General features: G+C 42.0%; 1 protein-coding gene across 2 annotated transcripts in view; it reads left to right on the top strand.

Annotated features, from left to right (window-relative positions):
* Positions 1-25,879, top strand: part of LOC139750863 (target of EGR1 protein 1-like) — a 123,249-nt gene that overhangs the window by 31,021 nt on the left and 66,349 nt on the right. For both annotated transcript variants that reach the window (XM_071665665.1, XM_071665664.1), the window contains exon 3: positions 22,453-22,643. In XM_071665665.1, coding sequence (XP_071521766.1) covers positions 22,453-22,643 — 191 coding nt within the window. The remainder of the gene's footprint in view (positions 1-22,452; positions 22,644-25,879) is intronic.

Here is a 25,879-nt window from a genome sequence, read left to right as displayed (position 1 = left end):
TTACTTACTCGATCAAACCACCTCACACCACACATTGTCCTCAAACATCTCATTTCCAGCACATCCATCCTCCTGCGCACAACTCTATCCATAGCCCACGCCTCGCAACCATACAACATTGTTGGAACCACTATTCCTTCAAACATACCCATTTTTGCTTTCCGAGATAATGTTCTCGACTTCCACACATTCTTCAAGGCTCCCAGAATTTTCGCCCGCTCCCCCACCCTATGATCCATTTCCGCTTCCATGGTTCCATCCGCTGCCAGATCCACTCCCAGATATCTAAAACACTTCACTTCCTCCAGTTTTTCTCCATTCAAACTCACCTCCCAATTGACTTGACCCTCAACCCTACTGTACCTAATAACCTTGCTCTTATTCACATTTACTCTTAACTTTCTTCTTCACACACTTTACCAAACTCAGTCACCAGCTTCTGCAGTTTCTCACATGAATCAGCCACCAGCGCTGTATCATCAGCGAACAACAACTGACTCACTTCCCAAGCTCTCTCATCCCCAACAGACTTCATACTTGCCCCTCTTTCCAAAACTCTTGCATTCACCTCCCTAACAACCCCATCCATAAACAAATTAAACAACCATGGAGACATCACACACCCCTGCCGCAAACCTACATTCACTGAGAACCAATCACTTTCCTCTCTTCCTACACGTACACATGCCTTACATCCTCGATAAAAACTTTTCACTGCTTCTAACAACTTGCCTCCCACACCATATATTCTTAATACCTTCCACAGAGCATCTCTATCAACTCTATCATATGCCTTCTCCAGATCCATAAATGCTACATACAAATCCATTTGCTTTTCTAAGTATTTCTCACATACATTCTTCAAAGCAAACACCTGATCCACACATCCTCTACCACTTCTGAAACCACACTGCTCTTCCCCAATCTGATGCTCTGTACATGCCTTCACCCTCTCAATCAATACCCTCTCAACCCATACCCTCCCATATAATTTACCAGGAATACTCAACAAACTTATACCTCTGTAATTTTGAGCACTCACTCTTATCCCCTTTGCCTTTGTACAATGGCACTATGCACGCATTCCGCCAATCCTCAGGCACCTCACCATGAGTCATACATACATTAAATAACCTTACCAACCAGTCAACAATACAGTCACCCCCCTTTTTTAATAATTCCACTGCAATAACCATCCAAACCTGCTGCCTTCCCGGCTTTCATCTTCCGCAAAGCTTTACTACCCTTCTCTGTTTACCAAATCTTTTTTCCCTAACCCTCTCACTTTGCACACCACCTCGCCCAAAAACACCCTATATCTGCCCACTCTATCATCAAACACATTCAACAAACCTTCAAATACTCACTCCATCTCCTTCTCACATCACCCACTACTTGTTATCACCCCCCCTTTTTTGCGCCCTTCACTGAAGTTCCCAATTTGCTCCCTTGTCTTACGCATTTTATTACCTCCTCCAGAACATCTTTTTATTCCCCCTAAAATTTAATGATACTCTCTCACCCCCAACTCTCATTTGCCCTTTTTTTCACACTCTGCACCTTTCTCTTGACCTCCTGTCTCTTTCTTTTATACATCTCCCACAATCATTTTTTCCCTGCAAAAATCGTCCAAAATGCCTCTCTCTTCTCTTTCACTAATACTCTTACTTCTTCATCCCACCCCACTCCCTTTCTAATCAACCCACCTCCCACTCTTCTATGCCACAAGCATCTTTTGCGCAATCCATCACTGATTCCCTAAATACATCCCTTCCCCCCCACTCCCCTTTCTTCCTTTTTTCCCCCTTTTTTTTTTTTTTTTTTTTTTTTTTTTTTTTTTTTTTTTTTTTTTTTTTTTTTCCATCCCACCATCCCCCCTGTACTTCCTCACACAGGTCCTTCTCAACTCATATTCCATTTTACACAAATATAAAATTTATAAATAATTTATTATATATATTTAAATATAAAAAATTCCGTCTTTTCCCCCCTTTTGCCCAGGTACGCAAGGGAAAAAGACGAAAAAATGGCCCAACCCCCCCCATACACATGTATATAATACTCCAAACACGCAAATATAACATACCTACACAACTTTCCATGGTTTACCCAGACGCTCACATGCCTTGATTCAATCCACTGACCACACGTCAACCCCGGTATACCACATCGTCCATTCACTCTATTCCTTTCCTCCTTTCACCCCCCTGCATGTTCAGGCCCCGATACACAAAATCTTTTTCACTCCATCTTTCCCCCTCCAATTTGGGCTCCCTTCTCCTCGTTCCCTCCACCTCCGACAAAATATATCCTCTTGTCAATCTTTCCTCACTCATTCTCTCCATGTGCCCAAAACCCCTTTCAAAACACCCTCTTCTGCTCTCTCAACCACGCTCTTTTTATTTCCACACATCTCTCTTACCCTTACTTACTTACTCGATCAAACCACCTCACACCACAAAAATTGTCCTCAAAAATCTCATTCCAGCACATCCATCCTCCTGCGCACAACTCTATCCATAGCCCACGCCTCGCAACCATACAACATGTTGGAAACCCCTATTCCTTCAAACATACCCATTTTTTCTTTCCGAATAATGTTTTCCGACTTCCCAAACATTCTTCAAGCTCCCAGAATTTTCGCCCCCTCCCCCACCTATGATCCCCTTCCGCTTCCATGGTTCCATCCGCTGCCAAAATCACTCCCGATACAAAAACACTTCAAATTCCTCCAGTTTTTCTCCATTCAAACTCACCTCCCCCCAATTGACTTGACCCTCAACCCTACTGTACCTAATAACCTTGCTCTTATTCACATTTACTCTTAACTTTCTTCTTTCACACACTTTAAAACCCAAACTCAGTCACCAGCTTCTGCAGTTTCTCACATGAATCACCACCACGCTGTATCATCAAACGAACAACAACTGACTCACTTCCCAAGCTCTCTCATCCCCAACAGACTCATACTTGCCCCTCTTTCCAAAAATTTGCATTACCTCCCTAACAACCCCCAAACCAAAAACAAATTAAACAACCATGGAGACATCACACACCCCTGCCCGCAAACCGACATTCACTGAGCACCAATCACATTCCCTCTCTTCCTACACGTACACATGCTTACATCCTCGATAAAAACTTTTCACTGCTTCCTAACAACGTTCCTCCCACACGTATATCTTTAATTACCTTCCACAGAGATCTCTAGCAACTTTTGGATGTAATGTGTCTTGAGAGGTGCATCTGGAGGGATGTCTTATCATATCTTGTGGAGCTAAGGTGAAGATTTGTATGGGTTTTCAGAAAAGAAGAGTGAATGTGGGGGTGTAGAGGCTGGTGAGAGTAAGTGAGCTTTGGAAGAGACCTGTGTGAGGAAGTACCAAGAGAGACCAGATACAAATGGAAAAAGGTGAGAGCAAAGCGAAGTAAGGGAGTGGGGAGGAATGGGATGTATTTAGGAATCAGTGATTGGATTGCGCAAAAAATGCTTGTAGCATGAGAAGAGTGGGAGGTGGGTTGATTAGAAAGGGTAGTGGAGTGGTGGATGAAAGTAAGATATTATGAAAAGAGAAGGAGAAGGCATTTGGAACGATTTTTGCAGGGAAAAAAATGAAATTGAGTGGGAGACTGTAAAAAAAAAAGACAGGAGGTCGCAAGAGAAAGGTGGTCAAGATTTGAAAAAAAAAAGGGCAAATGAGAGTTGGGTGAAGAGAGTATCATTAATTTTAAGAGAATAAAAAGATGTTCTGGAAGGCGGTAAATAAAGTGCGTAAGACAAGGAGCAAATGGAACTTCAGTTAAGGCGCAAAGGGAGTGATAACAATAGTGGTGATGTGGAGAAGGAGATGGAGTGAGTATTTTGAAGGTTTGTTGAATGTGTGTTGATGAAAGGATGTGGCAGCTATATGGTTTTTGTCGAGGTGGTGTGCAAAGTGAGAGGGTTAGGGAAAATGATTTGGTAAACAGAGAAAGTAGTGAAAGCACTTGCGGAAGATGAAAGCCGGCAAGGCAGCAGGTTTTGGATGTTCTTGCAGTGGAATTTATTAAAAAAGGGGGTTACTGTATAGTTCTGGTTGGTTAAGGTTAATTTTAATGTATGTATGACTCATGGTGAGGTGCCTGAGGATTGGCGAATGCGTGCATATTTGGGGGGCCCCCCCCCCAATTTTTTTTTTTTTTTATGGTTTTTTTACAAAGGAAAAGGGGATAAGAGTGAGGTCCTCAAATACAGAGGTAAAAGTTTATGTTGAGTATTCCTGGTAAATTATAAATACGGAGATATTGGATTGAGAGGGTGAAGGCATGTACAAGCATCAGATTGGGAATGAGCATGTTGTTTCAGAGTGTAGAAGGATTGTGGATCAGTGTTTTTGCTTTGGAAGAATGTATGTGAGAGAAATACTTAAGAAAAGCAAATGATTTGTAGTAGCATTTAATGGATCTCTGGAGAAGCATATATATTATATATTATATATATATATATACATAATATTTAAAATGTATATTTTTTTTTTTTTTGCTTTGTCGCAGTCCGCACCACCCCTCCCGCTTTTGCGAGAAGCGCAAGGAAACAGACAAAAGAAATGGCCCAACCCACCCCCATACACATGCCTTGAAATTCATCCACATGACAGCACGTCAACCCCGGGTATAACACAATCGCTCCAATTTCACTCTAATCTTTGCTCCTTTCCACCCCCCTGCATGTTTCCGGCGCGAATCCACCCTACAAAATCTTTTTTCAGCTCCATCTTCCACCTCAATTTTGTCTCCCTCTTCTCCTCGTTCCCATCACCTCCGACACTATATCCTCTTGGTCCATCTTATCCTCACTCATGTCCTCCAGAAAAACTCATTCTCTCCATGTGTGCCCAAACATTTCAAACACACCCTCTTCTGCTCTCTCAACCACGCCTCTTTTTATTTCCACACATCTCTCTAACCCTACGTTACTTACTTCGATTCAATACCACCCGCCTCACACCACACATTGACCTGAAACATCTCATTTCCACACATCCATCCTCCTGCGCCAACAACTCGCTATCCATAGTCCACGCCATACTCGCAACCATACAACATTGTTTTGAACACTATTCCTTCAAACATAACCAATTTTGCTTTCGAGATAATGTTCTCCCCGACTTCCACACATTCTTCATGGCTCCCAGAATTTTCGCCCCTTCCCCTAAAAACTTCCCCCACCCTATGATACCCCATCCACTTCCTTGGTCCATCCGCTGCCAAGATCCACTCCCAGAATACTAAACAACTTCACTTCCTCCAGTTTTTCCCTCCATCAAACCACCTCCCAATTGAAATGACCCTCCAACCCTACTGTACCTAATAACCTTTCTCTTAATCACATTTACTCTTAACTTTCTTCTTCACACACTTACCAAACTCAGTCAAACCAGCTTCTGCAGTTTCTTCACATGAATCGCCACCAGCGCTGTAATCATCAGCGAACCAACAACGACATCACTTCCAAGCCTCTCATCCCCAACAGACTTCATAACTTGCCCCTCTTTCCAAAACTCTTGATTCACCTCCCTAACAACCAACAGTCCATAAACAAATTACACATATATATATATATATATATATATTAATATTATATATATATATATATATATATATATATAATATATATATATATATACACGCTGAGATGTATAGGTATGTATATGTGTGGCGTGTGGATGTGTATGTAATACATTTGTATGTGGGTGGGTTGGGCCATTCTTTCGTCTGTTTCCTTGCGCTACCTCGCTGATGTGGAAAGCAACAAAGTATATAAAATAGAAAAAAAAATGGAACTTGTCTCACACATTGATTTATTCATATGTTCATTCTCAGATTTAGTCCAATGACAGCACATCATGTTCGCCCATGACCATATCAGTCCAATTCACTCTATCCTACACACCACCTTTCAACCCACCTGAATTATCAAGTCATGATGCCCCAAAGCTTCCTTTTGGCTCCCTTTTCCATCTCCTTTCTTGGTCTCATCTCCTCCCCCTCCTCCCACTCACTAAGACATGTTATCCCATGGTTGATCTCATGTCATTCTTCCATTCCTATATGTCCTAATCTTTTCATCAACATCCAGATTAACACTTTCATTGATGAGCTTACTGTCACACCACCAACTCTTTTATAGCATCCATTACATGATCAGCCTGCCTGAAACCAACGTATCATATTTCAGGCATCTCAATTCCAACTTGTTTCTCTTCCCTTTCTTTTGTATTCAAAGGCCCAAGACCCACATCCAAATAACACGTCAGGACCCTTCCTTTACCCTACAGACATACAAAAATCTCCTTGGCTACATACACTGACCACTCCAAGACATAGCCTATGGTTCCATCTGCCTCCAAGTCTACTCTCAAGTAAAAAGCTCTCTCCACATCCCCCAGGTCTCCAGCTTGTGTCCCTCACAGCTTATGGATTTTTTACTGGAGTCTGCCATTTGAAGCTTTGTTCATCCTGCAAACATGCTGTTTTCCCCCCCAGTAGTATATATTTCTATCACAAAATGTTTTTTTTATTCGTAATTAATTCCCAAAACACCAATTACACTAAAAATTGGTTGTACTACTTATCAGAAAAATTTCTATTTGCTGTGCTACATAAGTACTTTTTCTGATAACATCTCTTCATTAAGAACAACATTGCAATTTTGTCACTTAGAAAATTCTCAATCTCAGTGGTGTGTGGTGGCTGTGCACAGATTCGTACCATGACTACCCTGGTACAGACCTTTGATGTGTTACAAATATGTTCTGAGCCCGTCACAAGTTGAATGTAGGGCCCACAAGTTCTTGATAAGCCAAGGCTTTGATTTTAATAACTTTAATGCTAAATGGGCTGCAGAATTACAAAGGATGGACAAGAAGATAGTAATATTTTATTAGTACAGTAGTTTGTGAAATCCACTGTTACAAATTTTTTCATCTATGGTAAGAACCCTATAGCATAAAATAAAGCACTTCGTAAGTTGGGGGGTACCAAATTACAGCTGCCGCTGTAACTTGTATCGGCTCAAACACAGGAACTATAAAACATACTTCCATGGTTTGCATATTTTCCTTACCCTTACTTGAATTCCAAGCCATGCCTTTTTTTGGGTGTCAAGAGATGCATTATATCAATGATTAAGAATAATATAGCATTGAAAAAATCCTGCTGAGTAAGTTTTACCCAGGTAGCACAGGACGTGAAGTGGCACAACCTTGTACCGTCCCACACATGTATCTTGCTACTTCTGCACCATCTATGCATGCATAGCCCTACCAATTAGTGATTGTCCTCTGGTCCTAATGATAAGATAATGCAGTACACAACCTTTTCTTAAAATTTATTGCCTGAACAACTATCCTTTCCATCCACCTTTCATCATATGCCTGCTTTTACCACCTCAACTCTCTCATCAACCACTCACAGTAAGCCTTCATTCATATACCCATGTAACCTCCCTGCCAAATACCTTACATCTGTCACTCTGTTATTATACCCTTTCAACAAACTTTTATAAGTGCTTGCTCCATCTGTTCACCTTATCTCTTCTGCCAGTTATCTTTCCCGATTTGTCCTCTTTAATGATGTTAACCACTGTTTTCCAGTTTCAAACCATTTACTCATTCACATCCTGAAATTTGCTGATTTATGCTCACAACTCTTATTTGCCCCCTTTTTAGACCATCGCACCTTCCTCTAGACCTACTGGCCTCTATTCTACTGTACATCTACCAATCACTCCTTCCCTGTAAATTGAATGGTTCCTTACACAGAGGACTCCACAGAATGATAGTGTTAGAGAGTGTTGTATTAAACATTTGGGATATTCAGAATAAGGTAACACATTTAGAATGATAAAGGAAAGATTGACAAAGAGGATATTGTGTCGAAAGTGGAGAGGACAAGGAGAATAGGGAGACACATTGAAGATGGAAGAATAGGAATGAAAAGGATTTTGATAAATGAAGGCCTGAAGGTGCAGGAGGGTGAAAGCGTTCATAGGGATAGAGTGAATTGGAGCGATATGTACTACCGGGGTTTGACGTGCTGTCTAGTGGATTGAATTAAGGCATGTGAAGCGTTCTGGGGTAAACATGGAAAAGCTGTGTAGGTTATGGTATATTTGCGTGTGTGGACGTGTGTATATACATGTGGTATGGGGGGGGTTGGGCAATTCTTTCGTCTGTTTCCTTGTCTACTCGCAAACGCGGGAGCAGCGACAAAGTATAATAAAAAAAAAAATAATAATAATTCAAGAACTGTTGTATCTTAATGGCCTTTGAAGAATTTTTGTAATTACATGTATCTCTCTTTATGCTACTGTTTCCCAGAGTCCTTCAGATCAAGGGGATTCCTAGCTTTTGTAGCTGATTCCTATCAGATCTGGTACAATTTTGTTGCTTTCAACATGGACCTTTTCAGCAGTTCTCTGGTGACCCCTTCAGATAAGGAACCCAGATTGTAGCAGCACATTCTAATTTGGCTTGAATATTTCTCAAATATATCTTCCAAAATATTTAACTGTAACAGCTCTTTTTACTTTTAGTACAAACAAATATCCCTGGGGATAGGGGAGAGAGAATACTTCCCGCTTATTCCTCATGTGTCATACAAGGCGACTAAAGAGGACGGGAATGGGGGGCTAGAAACCCTCCCCTCCTTGTATTTTAACTTTCTAAAAGGGGAAACAGAAGAAAGAGTCATGCGGGGAGTGCTCATCCTCCTCGAAGGCTCAGATTGGGGTGTCTAAATGTGTGTGGATGTAACCAAGATGAGAAAAAAGGAGAGATAGGTAGTATGTTTGAGGAAAGGAGCCTGGTTTTTTTTGACTCTGAGTGAAACGAAGCTCAAGGGTAAAGAGGAAGAGTGGTTTAGGAATGTCTTGGGAGTAAAGTCAGGGGTTAGTGATAGGACAAGAGCAAGGGAAGGAGTAGCACTACTCCTGAAACAGGAGTGGTGGGAGTATGTGATAGAGTGTAAGAAAGTAAACTCTAGATTCATATGGGTAAAACTGAAAGTGGATGGAGAGAGATGGGTGATTATTGGTGCATGTGTACCTGGGCATGAGAAGAAAGATCATAAGAGGCAAGTGTTTTGGGAGCAGTTGAGTGAGTGTGTTAGTAGTGTTGATGCATGAGACCGGGTTATAGTGATGCGTGATTTGAACGCAAAGGTAAGTGATGTGGCGGTTGAGGGAATAATTGGTGTACATGGGGTGTTCAGTGTTGTAAATGGAAATGGTGAAGAGCTTGTAGATGTATGTGCTGAAAAAGGACTGGAGACTGGGAATACTTGGTTTAAAAAGAGAGATATACATAAATATTCGTATATAAGTAGGAGAGATGGCCAGAGAACGTTATTGGATTACGTGTTAATTGATAGGCGCGTGAGAGAGACTTTTGGATGTTAATGTGCTGAGAGGTGCTACTGGAGGGATGTCTGATCATTATCTTGTGGAGGTGAAGGTGAAGATATGTAGAGGTTTTTAAAAAAGAAGAGAGAATGTTGGGGTAAAGAGAGTGGTGAGAGTAAGTGAGGAAGCACCAGGAGAGACTTAGTACAGAATGGAAATAGGTGAGAACAAAGGATGTAAGGGGAGTGGGGGAGGAATGGGATGTATTTAGGGAAGCAGTGACGGCTTGCGCAAAAGATGCTTTTGGCATGAGAAGCATGGGAGGTGGGCAGATTAGAAAGGGTAGTGAGTGGTGGGATGAAGAAGTAAGATTATTAGTGAAAGAGAAGAGAGAGGCATTTGGACGATTTTTGCAAGGAAATAATGCAAATGAGTGGGAGATGTATAAGAAAGAGGCAGGAGGTCAAGAGAAAGGTGCAAGAGGTGAAAAAGAGGGCAAATGAGAGTTGGGGTGAGAGAGTATCATTAAGTTTTAGGGAGAATAAAACGATATTCTGGAAGGAGGTAAATAAAGTGCGTAAGACAAGGAAACAAGTGGGAACATCAGTGAAGGGGGTAATGGGGAGGTGATAACAAGTAGTGGTTATGTGAGAAGGAGATGGAGTGAATATTTTGAAGGTTTGTTGAATGTGTTTGATGATAGAGTGGCAGATATAGGGTGTTTTGGTCGAGGTGGTGTGCAAAGGGAGAGGGAGAGGGAGAATAATTTGGTAAACAGAGAAGAGGTAGTAAAAGCTTTGCGGAACATGAGAGCTGGCAAGGCAGCGGGATTGCATGGTACTGCAGTGGAATTTATTAAAAAGGGGGTGACTGTGTTGTTGACTGGTTGGTAAGGTTATTGTACAAAGGCAAAGGGGATGTGAGTGCTCAAATTACAGAGGTATAAGTTTGTTGAGTATTCCTGGGAAATTATATGTGCTGATTGAGAGGGTGAAGGAATGTACAGAGCATCAGATTGGGAAAGAGCAGTGTGGTTTCAGAAGTGGTAGAGGGTGTCTGGATCAGGTGTTTGAAGGATGTATGTGAGAAATACTTAGAAAAGCAAATGGATTTGTATGTAGCATTTATGGATCTGGAGAAGGCATATGATAAGAGTTGATAGAGATGCTCTGTGGAAGGTATTAAGAATATATGGTGAGGGAGGCAAGTTGTTAGAAGCAGTGAAAAGTTTTTATTGAGGACGTAAGGCATGTGTACGAGTATGAAGAGAGGAAAGTGATTGGTTCTCAGTGAATGTTGGTTTGCGGCAGGGGTGTGTGATGTCTCCATGGTTGTTTAATTTGTTTATGGATGGGGTTGTTAGGGAGGTGAATGCAAGAGTTTTAGAAAGAGGGGCAAGTATGCAATCTGTTGTGGATGAGAGAGCTTGGGAAGTGAGTCAGCTGTTGTTTGCTGATGATACAGTGCTGGTGGCTGATTCGAGTGAGAAACTGCAGAAGCTGGTGACTGAGTTTGGTAAAGTGTGTGAAAGAAGAAAGCTGAGAGTAAATGTGAATAAGAGCAAGGTTACAAGGTACAGTAGGGTTGAGGGAAAAGTCAATTGGGAGGTAAGTTTGAATGGAGAAAAACTGGAGGAAGTGAAGTATTTTAGATATCTGGGAGTGGATTTTGCAGTGAATGGAACCATGGAAGCAGAAGTGAGTCATTCACTGAGAACCAATCACTTTCCTCTCTTCCTACATGTACACATGCCTTACATCCTCGATAAAAACTTTTCACTGCTTCTAACAACTTGCCTCCCACACCATATATTCTTAAAACCTTCCACAGAGCATCTCTATCAACTCTATCATATGCCTTCTCCAGATCCATAAATGCTGCATACAAATCCATTTGCTTTTCTAAGTATTTCTCACATACATTCTTCAAAGCAAACACCTGATCCACACATCCTCTACCACTTCTGAAACCACACTGCCCTTCCCCAATCTTATGTTCTGTACATGCCTTCACCCTCTCAATCAATACCCTCCCATATAATTTACCAGGAATACTCAACAAACTTATACCTCTGTAATTTGAGCACTCACTCGTATCCCCTTTGCCTTTGTACAATGGCACTATGCACGCATTCCGCCAATCCACAGGCACCTCACCATGAGTCATACATACATTAAATAACCTTACCAACCAGTCAACAATACAGTCACCCCCTTTTTTAATAAATTCCACTGCAATACCATCCAAACCTGCTGCCTTGCTGGCTTTCATCTTCCGCAAAGCTTTTACTACCTCTTCTCTGTTTACCAAATCATTTTCCCCAACCCTCTCACTTTGCCCACCACCTCGACCAAGACACCCTATATCTGCCACTCTATCATCAAACACATTCAACAAACCTTCAAAATACTCACTCCATCTCCTTCTCACATCACCACTACTTGTTATCACCTCCCCATTAGCGCCCTTCACTGAAGTTCCCATTTGCTGCCTTGTCTTACGCACTTTATTTACCTCCTTCCAGAACATCTTTTTATTCTCCCTAAAATTTAATGATACTCTCTCACCCCAACTCTCATATATATATATATATATATATATATATATATATATATTTATTATACTTTATTATACTTTGTCGCTGTCTCCCGCGTTTGCGAGGTAGCGCAAGGAAACAGACGAAAAAAATGGCCCCCCCCCCCCCCCCATACACATGTATATACATACTTCCACACACGCAAATATATATACCTACACAGCTTTCCATGGTTTACCCCAGACGCTTCACCTGCCTTGATTCAATCCACTGACAGCACGTCAACCCCGGTATACCACATCGCTCCAATTCACTCTATTCCTTGCCCTCCTTTCACCCTCCTGCATGTTCAGGCCCCGATCACACAAAATCTTTTTCACTCCATCTTTCCACCTCCAATTTGGTCTCCCTCTTCTCCTCGTTCCCTCTACCTCCGACACATATATCCTCTTGGTCAATCTTTCCTCACTCATCCTCTCCATGTGCCCAAACCACTTCAAAACACCCTCTTCTGCTCTCTCAACCATGCTCTTTTTATTTCCACACATCTCTCTTACCCTTACGTTACTCACTCGATCAAACCACCTCACACCACACATTGTCCTCAAACATCTCATTTCCAGCACATCCATCCTCCTGCGCACAACTCTATCCATAGCCCACGCCTCGCAACCATACAACATTGTTGGAACCACTATTCCTTCAAACATACCCATTTTTGCTTTCCGAGATAATGTTCTTGACTTTCACACATTCTTCAAGGCCCCCAGAATTTTCGCCCCCTCCCCCACCCTATGATCCACTTCCGCTTCCATGGTTCCATCCGCTGCTAGATCCACTCCCAGATATCTAAAACACTTCACTTCCTCCAGTTTTTCTCCATTCAAACTCACCTCCCAATTGACTTGACCCTCAACCCTACTGTACCTAATAACCTTGCTCTTCTTCACATTTACTCTTAACTTTCTTCTTCCACACACTTTACCAAACTCAGTCACCAGCTTCTGCAGTTTCTCACATGAATCAGCCGCCAGCGCTGTATCATCAGCGAACAACAACTGACTCACTTCCCAAGCTCTCTCATCCCCAACAGACTTCATACTTGCCCCTCTTTCCAAAACTCTTGCATTTACCTCCCTAACAACCCCATCCATAAACAAATTAAACAACCATAGAGACATCACACACCCCTGCCGCAACCTACATTCACTGAGAACCAATCACTTTCCTCTCTTCCTACACGTACACATGCCTTACATCCTCGATAAAAACTTTTCACTGCTTCTAACAACTTTCCTCCCACACCATATATTCTTAATACCTTCCACAGAGCATCTCTATCAACTCTATCATATGCCTTCTCCAGATCCATAAATGCTACATACAAATCCATTTGCTTTTCTAAGTATTTCTCACATACATTCTTCAAAGCAAACACCTGATCCACACATCCTCTACCACTTCTGAAACCACACTGCTCTTCCCCAATCTGATGCTCTGTACATGCCTTCACCCTCTCAATCAATACCCTCCCATATAATTTACCAGGAATACTCAACAAACTTATACCTCTGTAATTTGAGCACTCACTCTTATCCCCTTTGCCTTTGTACAATGGCACTATGCACGCATTCCGCCAATCCTCAGGCACCTCACCATGAGTCATACATACATTAAATAACCTTACCAACCAGTCAACAATACAGTCACCCCCTTTTTTAATAAATTCCACTGCAATACCATCCAAACCTGCTGCCTTGCCGGCTTTCATCTTCCGCAAAGCTTTCACTACCTCTTCTCTGTTTACCAAATCATTTTCCCTAACCCTCTCACTTTGCACACCACCTCGACCAAAACACCCTATATCTGCCACTCTATCATCAAACACATTCAACAAACCTTCAAAATACTCACTCCATCTCCTTCTCACATCACCACTACTTGTTATCACCTCCCCATTTGCGCCCTTCACTGAAGTTCCCATTTGTTCCCTTGTCTTACGCACTTTATTTACCTCCTTCCAGAACATCTTTTTATTCTCCCTAAAATTTAATGATACTCTCTCACCTCAACTCTCATTTGCCCTTTTTTTCACCTCTTGCACCTTTCTCTTGACCTCCTGTCTCTTTCTTTTATACATCTCCCACTCAATTGCATTTTTTCCCTGCAAAAATCGTCCAAATGCCTCTCTCTTCTCTTTCACTAATACTCTTACTTCTTCATCCCACCACTCACTACCCTTTCTAATCAACCCACCTCCCACTCTTCTCATGCCACAAGCATCTTTTGCGCAATCCATCACTGATTCCCTAAATACATCCCATTCCTCCCCCACTCCCCTTACTTCCATTGTTCTCACCTTTTTCCATTCTGTACTCAGTCTCTTCCTGGTACTTCCTCACACAGGTCTCCTTCCCAAGCTCACTTACTCTCACCACCCTCTTCACCCCAACATTCACTCTTCTTTTCTGAAAACCCATACAAATCTTCATCTTAGCCTCCACAAGATAATGATCAGACATCCCTCCAGTTGCACCTCTCAGCACATTAACATCCAAAAGTCTCTCTTTCGCACGCCTGTCAATTAACACGTAATCCAATAACGCTCTCTGGCCATCTCTCCTACTTACATAAGTATACTTATGTATATCTCGCTTTTTAAACCAGGTATTCCCAATCATCAGTCCTTTTTCAGCACATAAATCTACAAGCTCTTCACCATTTCCATTTACAACACTGAACACCCCATGTATACCAATTATTCCCTCAACTGTCACATTACTCACCTTTGCATTCAAATCACCCATCACTATAACCCGGTCTCGTGCATCAAAACCACTAACACACTCATTCAGCTGCTCCCAAAACACTTGCCTCTTTGATCTTTCTTCCCATGCCCAGGTGCATATGCACCAATAATCACCCACCTCTCTCCATCAACTTTCAGTTTTACCCATATGAATCGAGAATTTACTTTCTTACACTCTATTACATACTCCCACAACTCCTGTTTCAAGAGTATTGCTACTCCTTCCCTTGCTCTTGTCCTCTCACTAACCCCTGACTTTACTCCCCAGACATTCCCAAACCACTCTTCCCCTTTACCCTTGAGCTTCGTTTCACTCAGAGTCAAAACATCCAGGTTCCTTTCCTCAAACATACTACCTATCTCTCCTTTTTTCACATCTTGGTTACATCCACACACATTTAGGCACCCCACTCTGAGCCTTCGAGGAGGATGAGCACTCCCCGCGTGACTCCTTCTTCTGTTTCCCATTTTAGAAAGTTAATACAAGGAGGGGAGGATTTCTGGCCCCCAGCTCCCGTCCCCTCTAGTCGCTTTCTACGACACACGAGGAATACGTGGGAAGTATTCTTTCACCCCTATCCCCAGGGATAATATACAATATACATATATATATATATATATATATATATATATATATATATTTTTTTTTTTTTTATACTTTGTCGCTGTCTCCCGCGTTAGCGAGGTAGCGCAAGGAAACAGACGAAAGAAATGGCCCACCCCCCATACACATGTATATACATACGTCCACACACGCAAATATACATACCTACACAGCTTTCCATGGTTTACCCCAGACGCTTCACATGCCTTGATTCAATCCACTGACAGCACGTCAACCCCGGTATACCACATCGATCCAATTCACTCTATTCCTTGCCCTCCTTTCACCCTCCTGCATGTTCAGGCCCCGATCACACAAAATCTTTTTCACTCCATCTTTCCACCTCCAGTTTGGTCTCCCTCTTCTCCTCGTTCCCTCCACCTCCGACACATATATCCTCTTGGTCAATCTTTCCTCACTCATTCTCTCCATGTGCCCAAACCACTTCAAAACACCCTCTTCTGCTCTCTCAACCACGCTCTTTTTATTTCCACACATCTCTCTTACCCTTACGTTACTCACTCGATCAAACCACCTCACACCACACATTGTCCTCAAACATCTCATTTCCAGCACATCCATCCTCCTGCGCACAACTCTATCCATAGCCCACGCCTCGCAACCATACAACATTGTTGGAACCACTATTCCTTCAAACATACCCATTTTTACTTTCCGAGATAATGTTCTCGACTTCCACACATTCTTCAAGGCCCCCAGAATTTTCGCCCCCTCCCCCACCCTATGATCCACTTCCGCTTCCATGGTTCCATCCGCTGCCAGATCCACTCCCAGATATCTAAAACACTTCACTTCCTCCAGTTTTTCTCCATTCAAACTCACCTCCCAATTGACTTGACCCTCAACCCTACTGTACCTAATAACCTTGCTCTTATTCACATTTACTCTTAACTTTCTTCTTCCACACACTTTACCAAATTCAGTCACCAGCTTCTGCAGTTTCTCACATGAATCAGCCACCAGCGCTGTATCATCAGCGAACAACAACTGACTCACTTCCCAAGCTCTCTCATCCCCAACAGACTTCATACTTGCCCCTCTTTCCAAAACTCTTGCATTTACCTCCCTAACAACCCCATCCATAAACAAATTAAACAACCATGGAGACATCACACACCCCTGCCGCAAACCTACATTCACTGAGAACCAATCACTTTCCTCTCTTCCTACACGTACACATGCCTTACATCCTCGATAAAAACTTTTCACTGCTTCTAACAACTTTCCTCCCACACCATATATTCTTAATACCTTCCACAGAGCATCTCTATCAACTCTATCATATGCCTTCTCCAGATCCATAAATGCTACATACAAATCCATTTGCTTTTCTAAGTATTTCTCACATACATTCTTCAAAGCAAACACCTGATCCACACATCCTCTACCACTTCTGAAACCACACTGCTCTTCCCCAATCTGATGCTCTGTACATGCCTTCACCCTCTCAATCAATACCCTCCTATATAATTTACCAGGAATACTCAACAAACTTATACCTCTGTAATTTGAGCACTCACTCTTATCCCCTTTGCCTTTGTACAATGGCACTATGCACGCATTCCGCCAATCCTCAGGCACCTCACCATGAGTCATACATACATTAAATAACCTCACCAACCAGTCAACAATACAGTCACCCCCTTTTTTCATAAATTCCACTGCAATACCATCCAAACCTGCTGCCTTGCTGGCTTTCATCTTCCGCAAAGCTTTCACTACCTCTTCTCTGTTTACCAAATCATTTTCCCTAGCCCTCTCACTTTGCACACCACCTCGACCAAAACACCCTATATCTGCCACTCTATCATCAAACACATTCAACAAACCTTCAAAATACTCACTCCATCTCCTTCTCACATCACCACTACTTGTTATCACCTCCCCATTTGCGCTCTTCACTGAAGTTCCCATTTGCTCCCTTGTCTTACGCACTTTATTTACCTCCTTCCAGAACATCTTTTTATTCTCCCTAAAATTTAATGATACTCTCTCACCCCAACTCTCATTTGCCCTTTTTTTCACCTCTTGCACCTTTCTCTTGACCTCCTGTCTCTTTCTTTTATACATCTCCCACTCAATTGCATTTTTTCCCTGCAAAAATCGTCCAAATGCCTCTCTCTTCTCTTTCACTAATTCTCTTACTTCTTCATCCCACCACTCACTGCCCTTTCTAATCAACCCACCTCCCACTCTTCTCATGCCACAAGCATCTTTTGCGCAATCCATCACTGATTCCCTAAATACATCCCATTCCTCCCCAACTCCCCTTGCTTCCATTGTTCTCACCTTTTTCCATTCTGTACTCAGTCTCTCCTGGTACTTCCTCACACAGGTCTCCTTCTCAAGCTCACTTACTCTCGCCATCCTCTTCACCCCAACATTCACTCTTCTTTTCTGAAAACCCATACAAATCTTCACCTTAGCCTCCACAAGATAATGATCAGACATCCCTCCAGTTGCAACTGGAGGGATGTCTGATCATTATTTTTTTTTTTTATACTTTGTTGCTGTCTCCCGCGTTTGCGAGGTAGCGCAAGGAAACAGACGAAAGAAATGGCCCAACCCCCCCATACACATGTATATACATACGTCCACACACGCAAATATACATACCTCCACAGCTTTCCATGGTTTACCCCAGATGCTTCACATGCCTTGATTCAATCCACTGACAGCACGTCAACCCCGGTATACCACATCGCTCCAATTCACTCTATTCCTTGCCCTCCTTTCACCCTCCTGCATGTTCAGGCCCTGATCACACAAAATCTTTTTCACTCCATCTTTCCACCTCCAATTTGGTCTCCCTCTTCTCCTCGTTCCCTCCACCTCCGACACATATATTCTCTTGGTCAATCTTTCCTCACTCATTCTCTCCATGTGCCCGAACCATTTCAAAACACCCTCTTCTGCTCTCTCAACCACGCTCTTTTTATTTCCACACATCTCTCTTACCCTTACGTTACTTACTCGATCAAACCACCTCACACCACACATTGTCCTCAAACATCTCATTTCCAGCACATCCATCCTCCTGCGCACAACTCTATCCATAGTCCACGCCTCGCAACCATACAACATTGTTGGAACCACTATTCCTTCAAACATACCCATTTTTGCTTTCCGAGATAATGTTCTCGACTTCCACACATTCTTCAAGGCTCCCAGAATTTTCGCCCCCTCCCCCACCCTATGATCCACTTCCGCTTCCATGGTTCCATCCGCTGCCAGATCCACTCCCAGATATCTAAAACACTTCACTTCCTCCAGTTTTTCTCCATTCAAACTCACCTCCCAATTGACTTGACCCTCAACCCTACTGTACCTAATAACCTTGCTCTTATTCACATTTACTCTTAACTTTCTTCTTTCACACACTTTACCAAACTCAGTCACCAGCTTCTGCAGTTTCTCACATGAATCAGCCACCAGCGCTGTATCATCAGCGAACAACAACTGACTCACTTCCCAAGCTCTCTCATCCCCAACAGACTTCATACTTGCCCCTCTTTCCAAAACTCCTGCATTCACCTCCCTAACAACCCCATCCATAAACAAATTAAACAACCATGGAGACATCACACACCCCTGCCGCAAACCTACATTCACTGAGAACCAATCACTTTCCTCTCTTCCTACACGTACACATGCCTTACATCCTCGATAAAAACTTTTCACTGCTTCTAACAACTTTCCTCCCACACCGTATATTCTTAATACCTTCCACAGAGCATCTCTATCAACTTTTGGATGTTAATGTGCTGAGAGGTGCATCTGGAGGGATGTCTGATCATTATCTTGTGGAGGCTAAGGTGAAGATTTGTATGGGTTTTCAGAAAAGAAGAGTGAATGTTGGGGTGAAGAGGGTGGTGAGAGTAAGTGAGCTTGGGAAGGAGACCTGTGTGAGGAAGTACCAGGAGAGACTGAGTACAGAATGGAAAAAGGTGAGAGCAATGGAAGTAAGGGGAGTGGGGGAGGAATGGGATGTATTTAGGGAATCAGTGATGGATTGCGCAAAAGATGCTTGTAGCATGAGAAGAGTGGGAGGTGGGTTGATTAGAAAGGGTAGTGAGTGGTGGGATGAAGTAAGAGTATTAGTGAAAGAGAAGAGAGAGGCATTTGGACGATTTTTGCAGGGAAAAAATGAAATTGAGTGGGAGATGTATAAAAGAAAGAGACAGGAGGTCAAGAGAAAGGTGCAAGAGGTGAAAAAAAGGGCAAATGAGAGTTGGGGTGAGAGAGTATCATTAAATTTTAAGGAGAATAAAAAGATGTTCTGGAAGGAGGTAAATAAAGTGCGTAAGACAAGGGAGCAAATGGGAACTTCAGTGAAGGGCGCAAATGGGGAGGTGATAACAAGTAGTGGTGATGTGAGAAGGAGATGGAGTGAGTATTTTGAAGGTTTGTTGAATGTGTTTGATGATAGAGTGGCAGATATAGGGTGTTTTGGTCGAGGTGGTGTGCAAAGTGAGAGGGTTAGGGAAAATGATTTGGTAAACAGAGAAGAGGTAGTGAAAGCTTTGCGGAAGATGAAAGCCGGCAAGGCAGCAGGTTTGGATGGTATTGCAGTGGAATTTATTAAAAAAGGGGGTGACTGTATTGTTGACTGGTTGGTAAGGTTATTTAATGTATGTATGACTCATGGTGAGGTGCCTGAGGATTGGCGGAATGCGTGCATAGTGCCATTGTACAAAGGCAAAGGGGATAAGAGTGAGTGCTCAAATTACAGAGGTATAAGTTTGTTGAGTATTCCTGGTAAATTATACGGGAGGATATTGATTGAGAGGGTGAAGGCATGTACAGAGCATCAGATTGGGGAAGAGCAGTGTGGTTTCAGAAGTGGTAGAGGATGTGTGGATCAGGTGTTTGCTTTGAAGAATGTATGTGAGAAATACTTAGAAAAGCAAATGGATTTGTATGTAGCATTTATGGATCTGGAGAAGGCATATTATATATATATATATATATATATATATATATATATATATATATATATATTTTTTTTTTTTTGCTTTGTCGCTGTCTCCCGCGTTTGCGAGGTAGCGCAAGGAAACAGACGAAAGAAATGGCCCAACCCACCCCCATACACATGCCTTGATTCAATCCACTGACAGCACGTCAACCCCGGTATACCACATCGCTCCAATTCACTCTATTCTTTGCCCTCCTTTCACCCTCCTGCATGTTCAGGCCCCGATCACACAAAATCTTTTTCACTCCATCTTTCCACCTCCAATTTTGTCTCCCTCTTCTCCTCGTTCCCTCCACCTCCGACACATATATCCTCTTGGTCAATCTTTCCTCACTCATTCTCTCCATGTGACCAAACCATTTCAAAACACCCTCTTCTGCTCTCTCAACCACGCTCTTTTTATTTCCACACATCTCTCTTACCCTTACGTTACTTACTCGATCAAACCACCTCACACCACACATTGTCCTCAAACATCTCATTTCCAGCACATCCATCCTCCTGCGCACAACTCTATCCATAGTCCACGCCTCGCAACCATACAACATTGTTGGAACCACTATTCCTTCAAACATACCCATTTTTGCTTTCCGAGATAATGTTCTCGACTTCCACACATTCTTCAAGGCTCCCAGAATTTTCGCCCCTTCCCCCACCCTATGATCCACTTCCGCTTCCATGGTTCCATCCGCTGCCAGATCCACTCCCAGATATCTAAAACACTTCACTTCCTCCAGTTTTTCTCCATTCAAACTCACCTCCCAATTGAATTGACCCTCAACCCTACTGTACCTAATAACCTTTCTCTTATTCACATTTACTCTTAACTTTCTTCTTTCACACACTTTACCAAACTCAGTCACCAGCTTCTGCAGTTTCTCACATGAATCAGCCACCAGCGCTGTATCATCAGCGAACAACTGACTCACTTCCCAAGCTCTCTCATCCCCAACAGACTTCATACTTGCCCCTCTTTCCAAAACTCTTGCATTCACCTCCCTAACAACTCATCCATAAACAAATTAAACATATATATATATATATATATATATATATATATATATATATATATATATATATATATATATATATATATATATATATACACGCTGAGATGTATAGGTATGTATATGTGTGCGTGTGGATGTGTATGTATATACATTTGTATGTGGGTGGGTTGGGCCATTCTTTCGTCTGTTTCCTTGCGCTACCTCGCTGATGTGGGAAAGCAACAAAGTATAGTAAATATAAAAAAAATGGCACTTGTCTCACACATTGATTTATTCATATGTTCATTCTCAGATTTAGTCCAATGACAGCACATCATGTCCCATGTACCATATCAGTCCAATTCACTCTATCCTACACACACCTTTCACCCACCTGAATGTTCAAGTCATGATGCCCCAAAGCTTCCTTTGCTCCCATTATTCCATCTCCTTTCTTGGTCTCTCCTTCCCCCTCCTCCCACTCACTAAGACATGTTGATCCTCATGGTTGATCTCATGTCATTCTTCCTTTCTATATGTCTGAATCTTTTCAGCACATCCAGATTAACACTTTCAGTTAGAGTGTGCTTACTGTCACACCACTCTTTTATAGCATCATTACATGATCAGCCTGCCTGATACCACGTATCATTTTCAGGCATCTCATTTCCAACTTGTTCTCTTCCCTTTCTTTTGTATTCAAGGCCCAAGACCCACATCCAAATAACACTGTCAGGACCTCTTTACCCTCAGACATACACATCTCTTTGCTTACATACACTGACCACCCAAGACCATAGCCTATGGTTCCATCTGCTGCCAAGTCTACTCTCAAGTAAAGCTCTCCACTTCCCCCAGGTCCCAGCTTGTGTCTCCAGCTTATGGATTTTTTACTGGAGTCTGCCATTTGAGCTTTGTCATCTGCAAACAGCTGTTTTCCCCCCAGTAGTTATTTTCTATCACAAAATGTTTTTTATTCGTAATTATTCCCCAAAACACCAATTACACTAAAATTGGGTTGTTAGCTACTTTCAGAATAATTTCTATTTGCTGTGCTACATAAGTACTTTTTCTGATAACATCTCTTCATTATGAACACATTGCAATTTTGTCACTTAGAATATTCTCATTCTCAGGTGGTGGTGTTGGTGGCTGTGCACAGATTCGTAGCCATGACTACCTGGTACAGACCTTTGATGTGTTAACATTATGTTCTGAGCCCTTCACAGTTGAATGTAGGGCCCACAAGTTCTTGATAAGCCATGGCTTTGATTTTAATAAGCTTTATGCTAAAGGGCTGCAGTATTACAAAGGATGTGACAAGAAGGTTAGTAATAATTATTAGTACTAGTAGGTTTGTGAAATTCACTGTTACAAATTTTTTCATCTAGGGTAGAACCCTATGAGCATATAAGAAAGCACTTAGTAAGTGGGGGGGGGTACCAAATTACAGCTGCAGCTGTACTTGTATAGGCTCAACACAGGAACTATAAAACATACTTCCATGGTTTGCATTTTCCTTCCCTTACTTGAATTCCAAGCCATGCTTTTTGGGTGTCAAGAGATGCTTTATTTCATGATTAAGAATAATTAGCATTGGGAAAAAATCCTGCTGTGTTAGTTACCCAGGTAGCACAGACGGGAAGTGCACAACCTTGTACCTCCCACACATGTATGCTTGCTACTTTCTGCATCAGCTATGCATGCTTAGCCCAACAAATTAGTGATTGTCTCTGGTCACTAATGATAATGATAATGCAGTCACACCTTTTCTTAAAAGTTTTGCCTGAACTACTATCCTTTCCAGCCACCTTTCATCTTATGCCTGGCTTTTACCACCTCATCTCTTCTCATCAACCACTCACAGTAATGCCTTCTTCATATACCCATGTACCTCCCTGACCTAAATACCTTACATCTGTCACTCTGTTATTATACCCTTTCATCAATCTTTTATAAGTGCTTGCTCCATCTGTTCACCTTATCTCTGCCAGTTATCTTTCCCGATTTGTCCTCTTTAATGATGTTACCACTTGTTTTCCTGTTTCAAACCATTTTCTCATTCACTCTGAAATTTGCTGATTTTTGCTCACAACTCTTATTTGCCCCCTTTTTAGACCCTCGCACCTTCCTCTTGACCTTCTGCCACTTTCTACTGTACATCTACCAATCACTCCTTCCCTGTAAATAATGTCCTTACACTGAGGGACTCCACAGAATGATAGTGTTAGAGAGTGTTGTTTTACAGTTGTGATATTCAAGAATAAGGGAACACATTTAGAATGAGTAAGGAAAGATTGACAAAGAGGATATATGTGTCAGAAGTGGAGAGGACAAGGAGAATAGGGAGACCAAATTGGAGATGGAAGAATGGAATGAAAAGGATTTTGAGTAATTGAAGCCTGAAGGTGCAGGAGGGTGAAAGGCGTTCATGGGATAGAGTGAATTGGAACGCTTTATTACACTGGGGTCACCATGCTGTTAGTGGACTGAACTAGGGTATATGAAGCATCCAGGGTAAATCATGGAAAGGTCTTTGGGGGCTTGGTTGTGGATAGGGAGCTGTGGTTTACACATGACAGGTAGAGAATATATGTGAGCAGATGTAACCTTTCTTCATCTGTTCCTGGTGCTACCTTGCTAATGTGGGACATGGTGATCAAGTATGAAGAAAAGAAATTGTAGAATGACACTACTTTTATAATAGCAACATATTCAAAGAATATTAGAATTATTTGATGTACTTTTCCTTTAGTAATGAAATGTTTAAACACATTTTAAGGTTTTTAAGTTATGATGCCATTTATGATTATATAAAAGGAAAATAACATTAGATTCTTATTGTATTTCAACTAGTGGAACTCCATTTTTCATTTTCTTAACTTGCCGTGTGAGTGAGATCTCCCTGACAAAACACTTAAATATGTTATATGATGGCTTAATGCATAAGCAGGCTTTACCTACTGAAATGGATGAACTTACTGTGCAAGGCTTGACAAATGTTCACTCCACCACCAACCACTCCAAGCCCTCATCGCTAGCAGTCTCAGTATCATAAAGTATCATCTGATTTACTAACAAAATGGCAACAGTTGTTGAACCAGAGAGTCTGTTTCACTTCATGATAGTGTCTCATATGTTATATGTTGAGCTTAGATGTTTTGGGTATAGTTTGTACAAAAGAATTTGGTTAGAGGAGTATTTGGTAAGGAGCATAACATGGGTTTCACTTAATATCATTCTACTACAATTACCAACCTTGAGGAACATAGTCCCATCATTCTGTGAGGATCCCCAGTATGTGCATACATTGTATGTAGGTGTTACTAGACTCCACTGTTAGGGAGTTAAACCATGACTGTAGAATCACCTTTGAGAAGGGTGTGTCACATGGAGTATATTTTTGTTAAAGAACTTCTCACTTCAAAGGAGTCCATCATTTCCCTGCCACTGGAAGTAGCACAGCCTTGAAGTTACAGATGCTTCTGAAAAGGGTTCCAAGGTAATACCAGGACTTTTTCTTGGAAAATGGTCCTGGAATATATACACTCATGATGAGAAGACTGGGATGCCACTGACAGGAGCCACGCCTGCCAAAAACTTCCTGCAGAATCAAATAATAAGTATCTACATACCTGGGGACCACTGCCTACCAAATCTTGCCAACATACCCAACACCTGCCACTGGAGAGATTTCAGTGCCTACTATTGTACTTGGCTCAATACACACCGAAGATCCCCATGGTGAACCACTCATAAACCAACTGCAGCCTTTCAGTATCCTCCAACTATGTAACTAGCCATCCAGACTCCCAACCCACTATTTCCAGCAGCTAATCTTGCTGGACATAACATCCTGCTTACCAGAACAACACACAAGGACCCATTGGAGCACACTACATGAACTATCCCCTAATCACTTCCCCATCCGTATAAGGATCTTGCCCACCCAGTCAACACAACCACTATAAAAACTTAAAGAAACTATAGGAAGGCAGTTTGGCCAGCTTTCACATTACACAGTACAATGAATTAAAGCTTTAGCACTTAATGACATGATTTTTCATCCCTAGATCATGCAGTCTCACACTTCAACATTATTTCCAACCATAGCAGTAAAAAGCTCAATGTACAAGGACACAGAGGGATGCAACCCAATTTCTCCCCACAATTTACTCACCTCATCAAGCAAAGAAACCAGCTCAGACAAAATCACTCACCAACAGTGAAAATCAGAAAACAATACAAATTCTAAATAACACCATCACTAACCTAATCACTGAAAGCTTTCCCTCCTTCCTCAACATTGTGAATCACAGGACCCTCAGCAACAAACTCTTGCATACATTAAAGAAAATCCAGTCTTACTGAACCAGTCTTACCTGTACTCATGAAACACTTGACCTATTCCAATGAAATCTTTCCTCCCTAAGAACACTTTTTATAAATCAGCCACCACATGCCACACCCCCTAAACGGGAAGGTTATGAGAAACCTACACAAAATCCGCCTATAGATAGCTGCCCACTTGCCCTTCACTCCCACGGAAACAAGCAATGCAAA

The sequence above is a fragment of the Panulirus ornatus genome, chromosome 10, assembly GCF_036320965.1.
Source record: "Panulirus ornatus isolate Po-2019 chromosome 10, ASM3632096v1, whole genome shotgun sequence".
NCBI lineage: Eukaryota > Metazoa > Arthropoda > Malacostraca > Decapoda > Palinuridae > Panulirus > Panulirus ornatus.
This window is presented reverse-complemented; position numbering and strand designations above follow the sequence as displayed.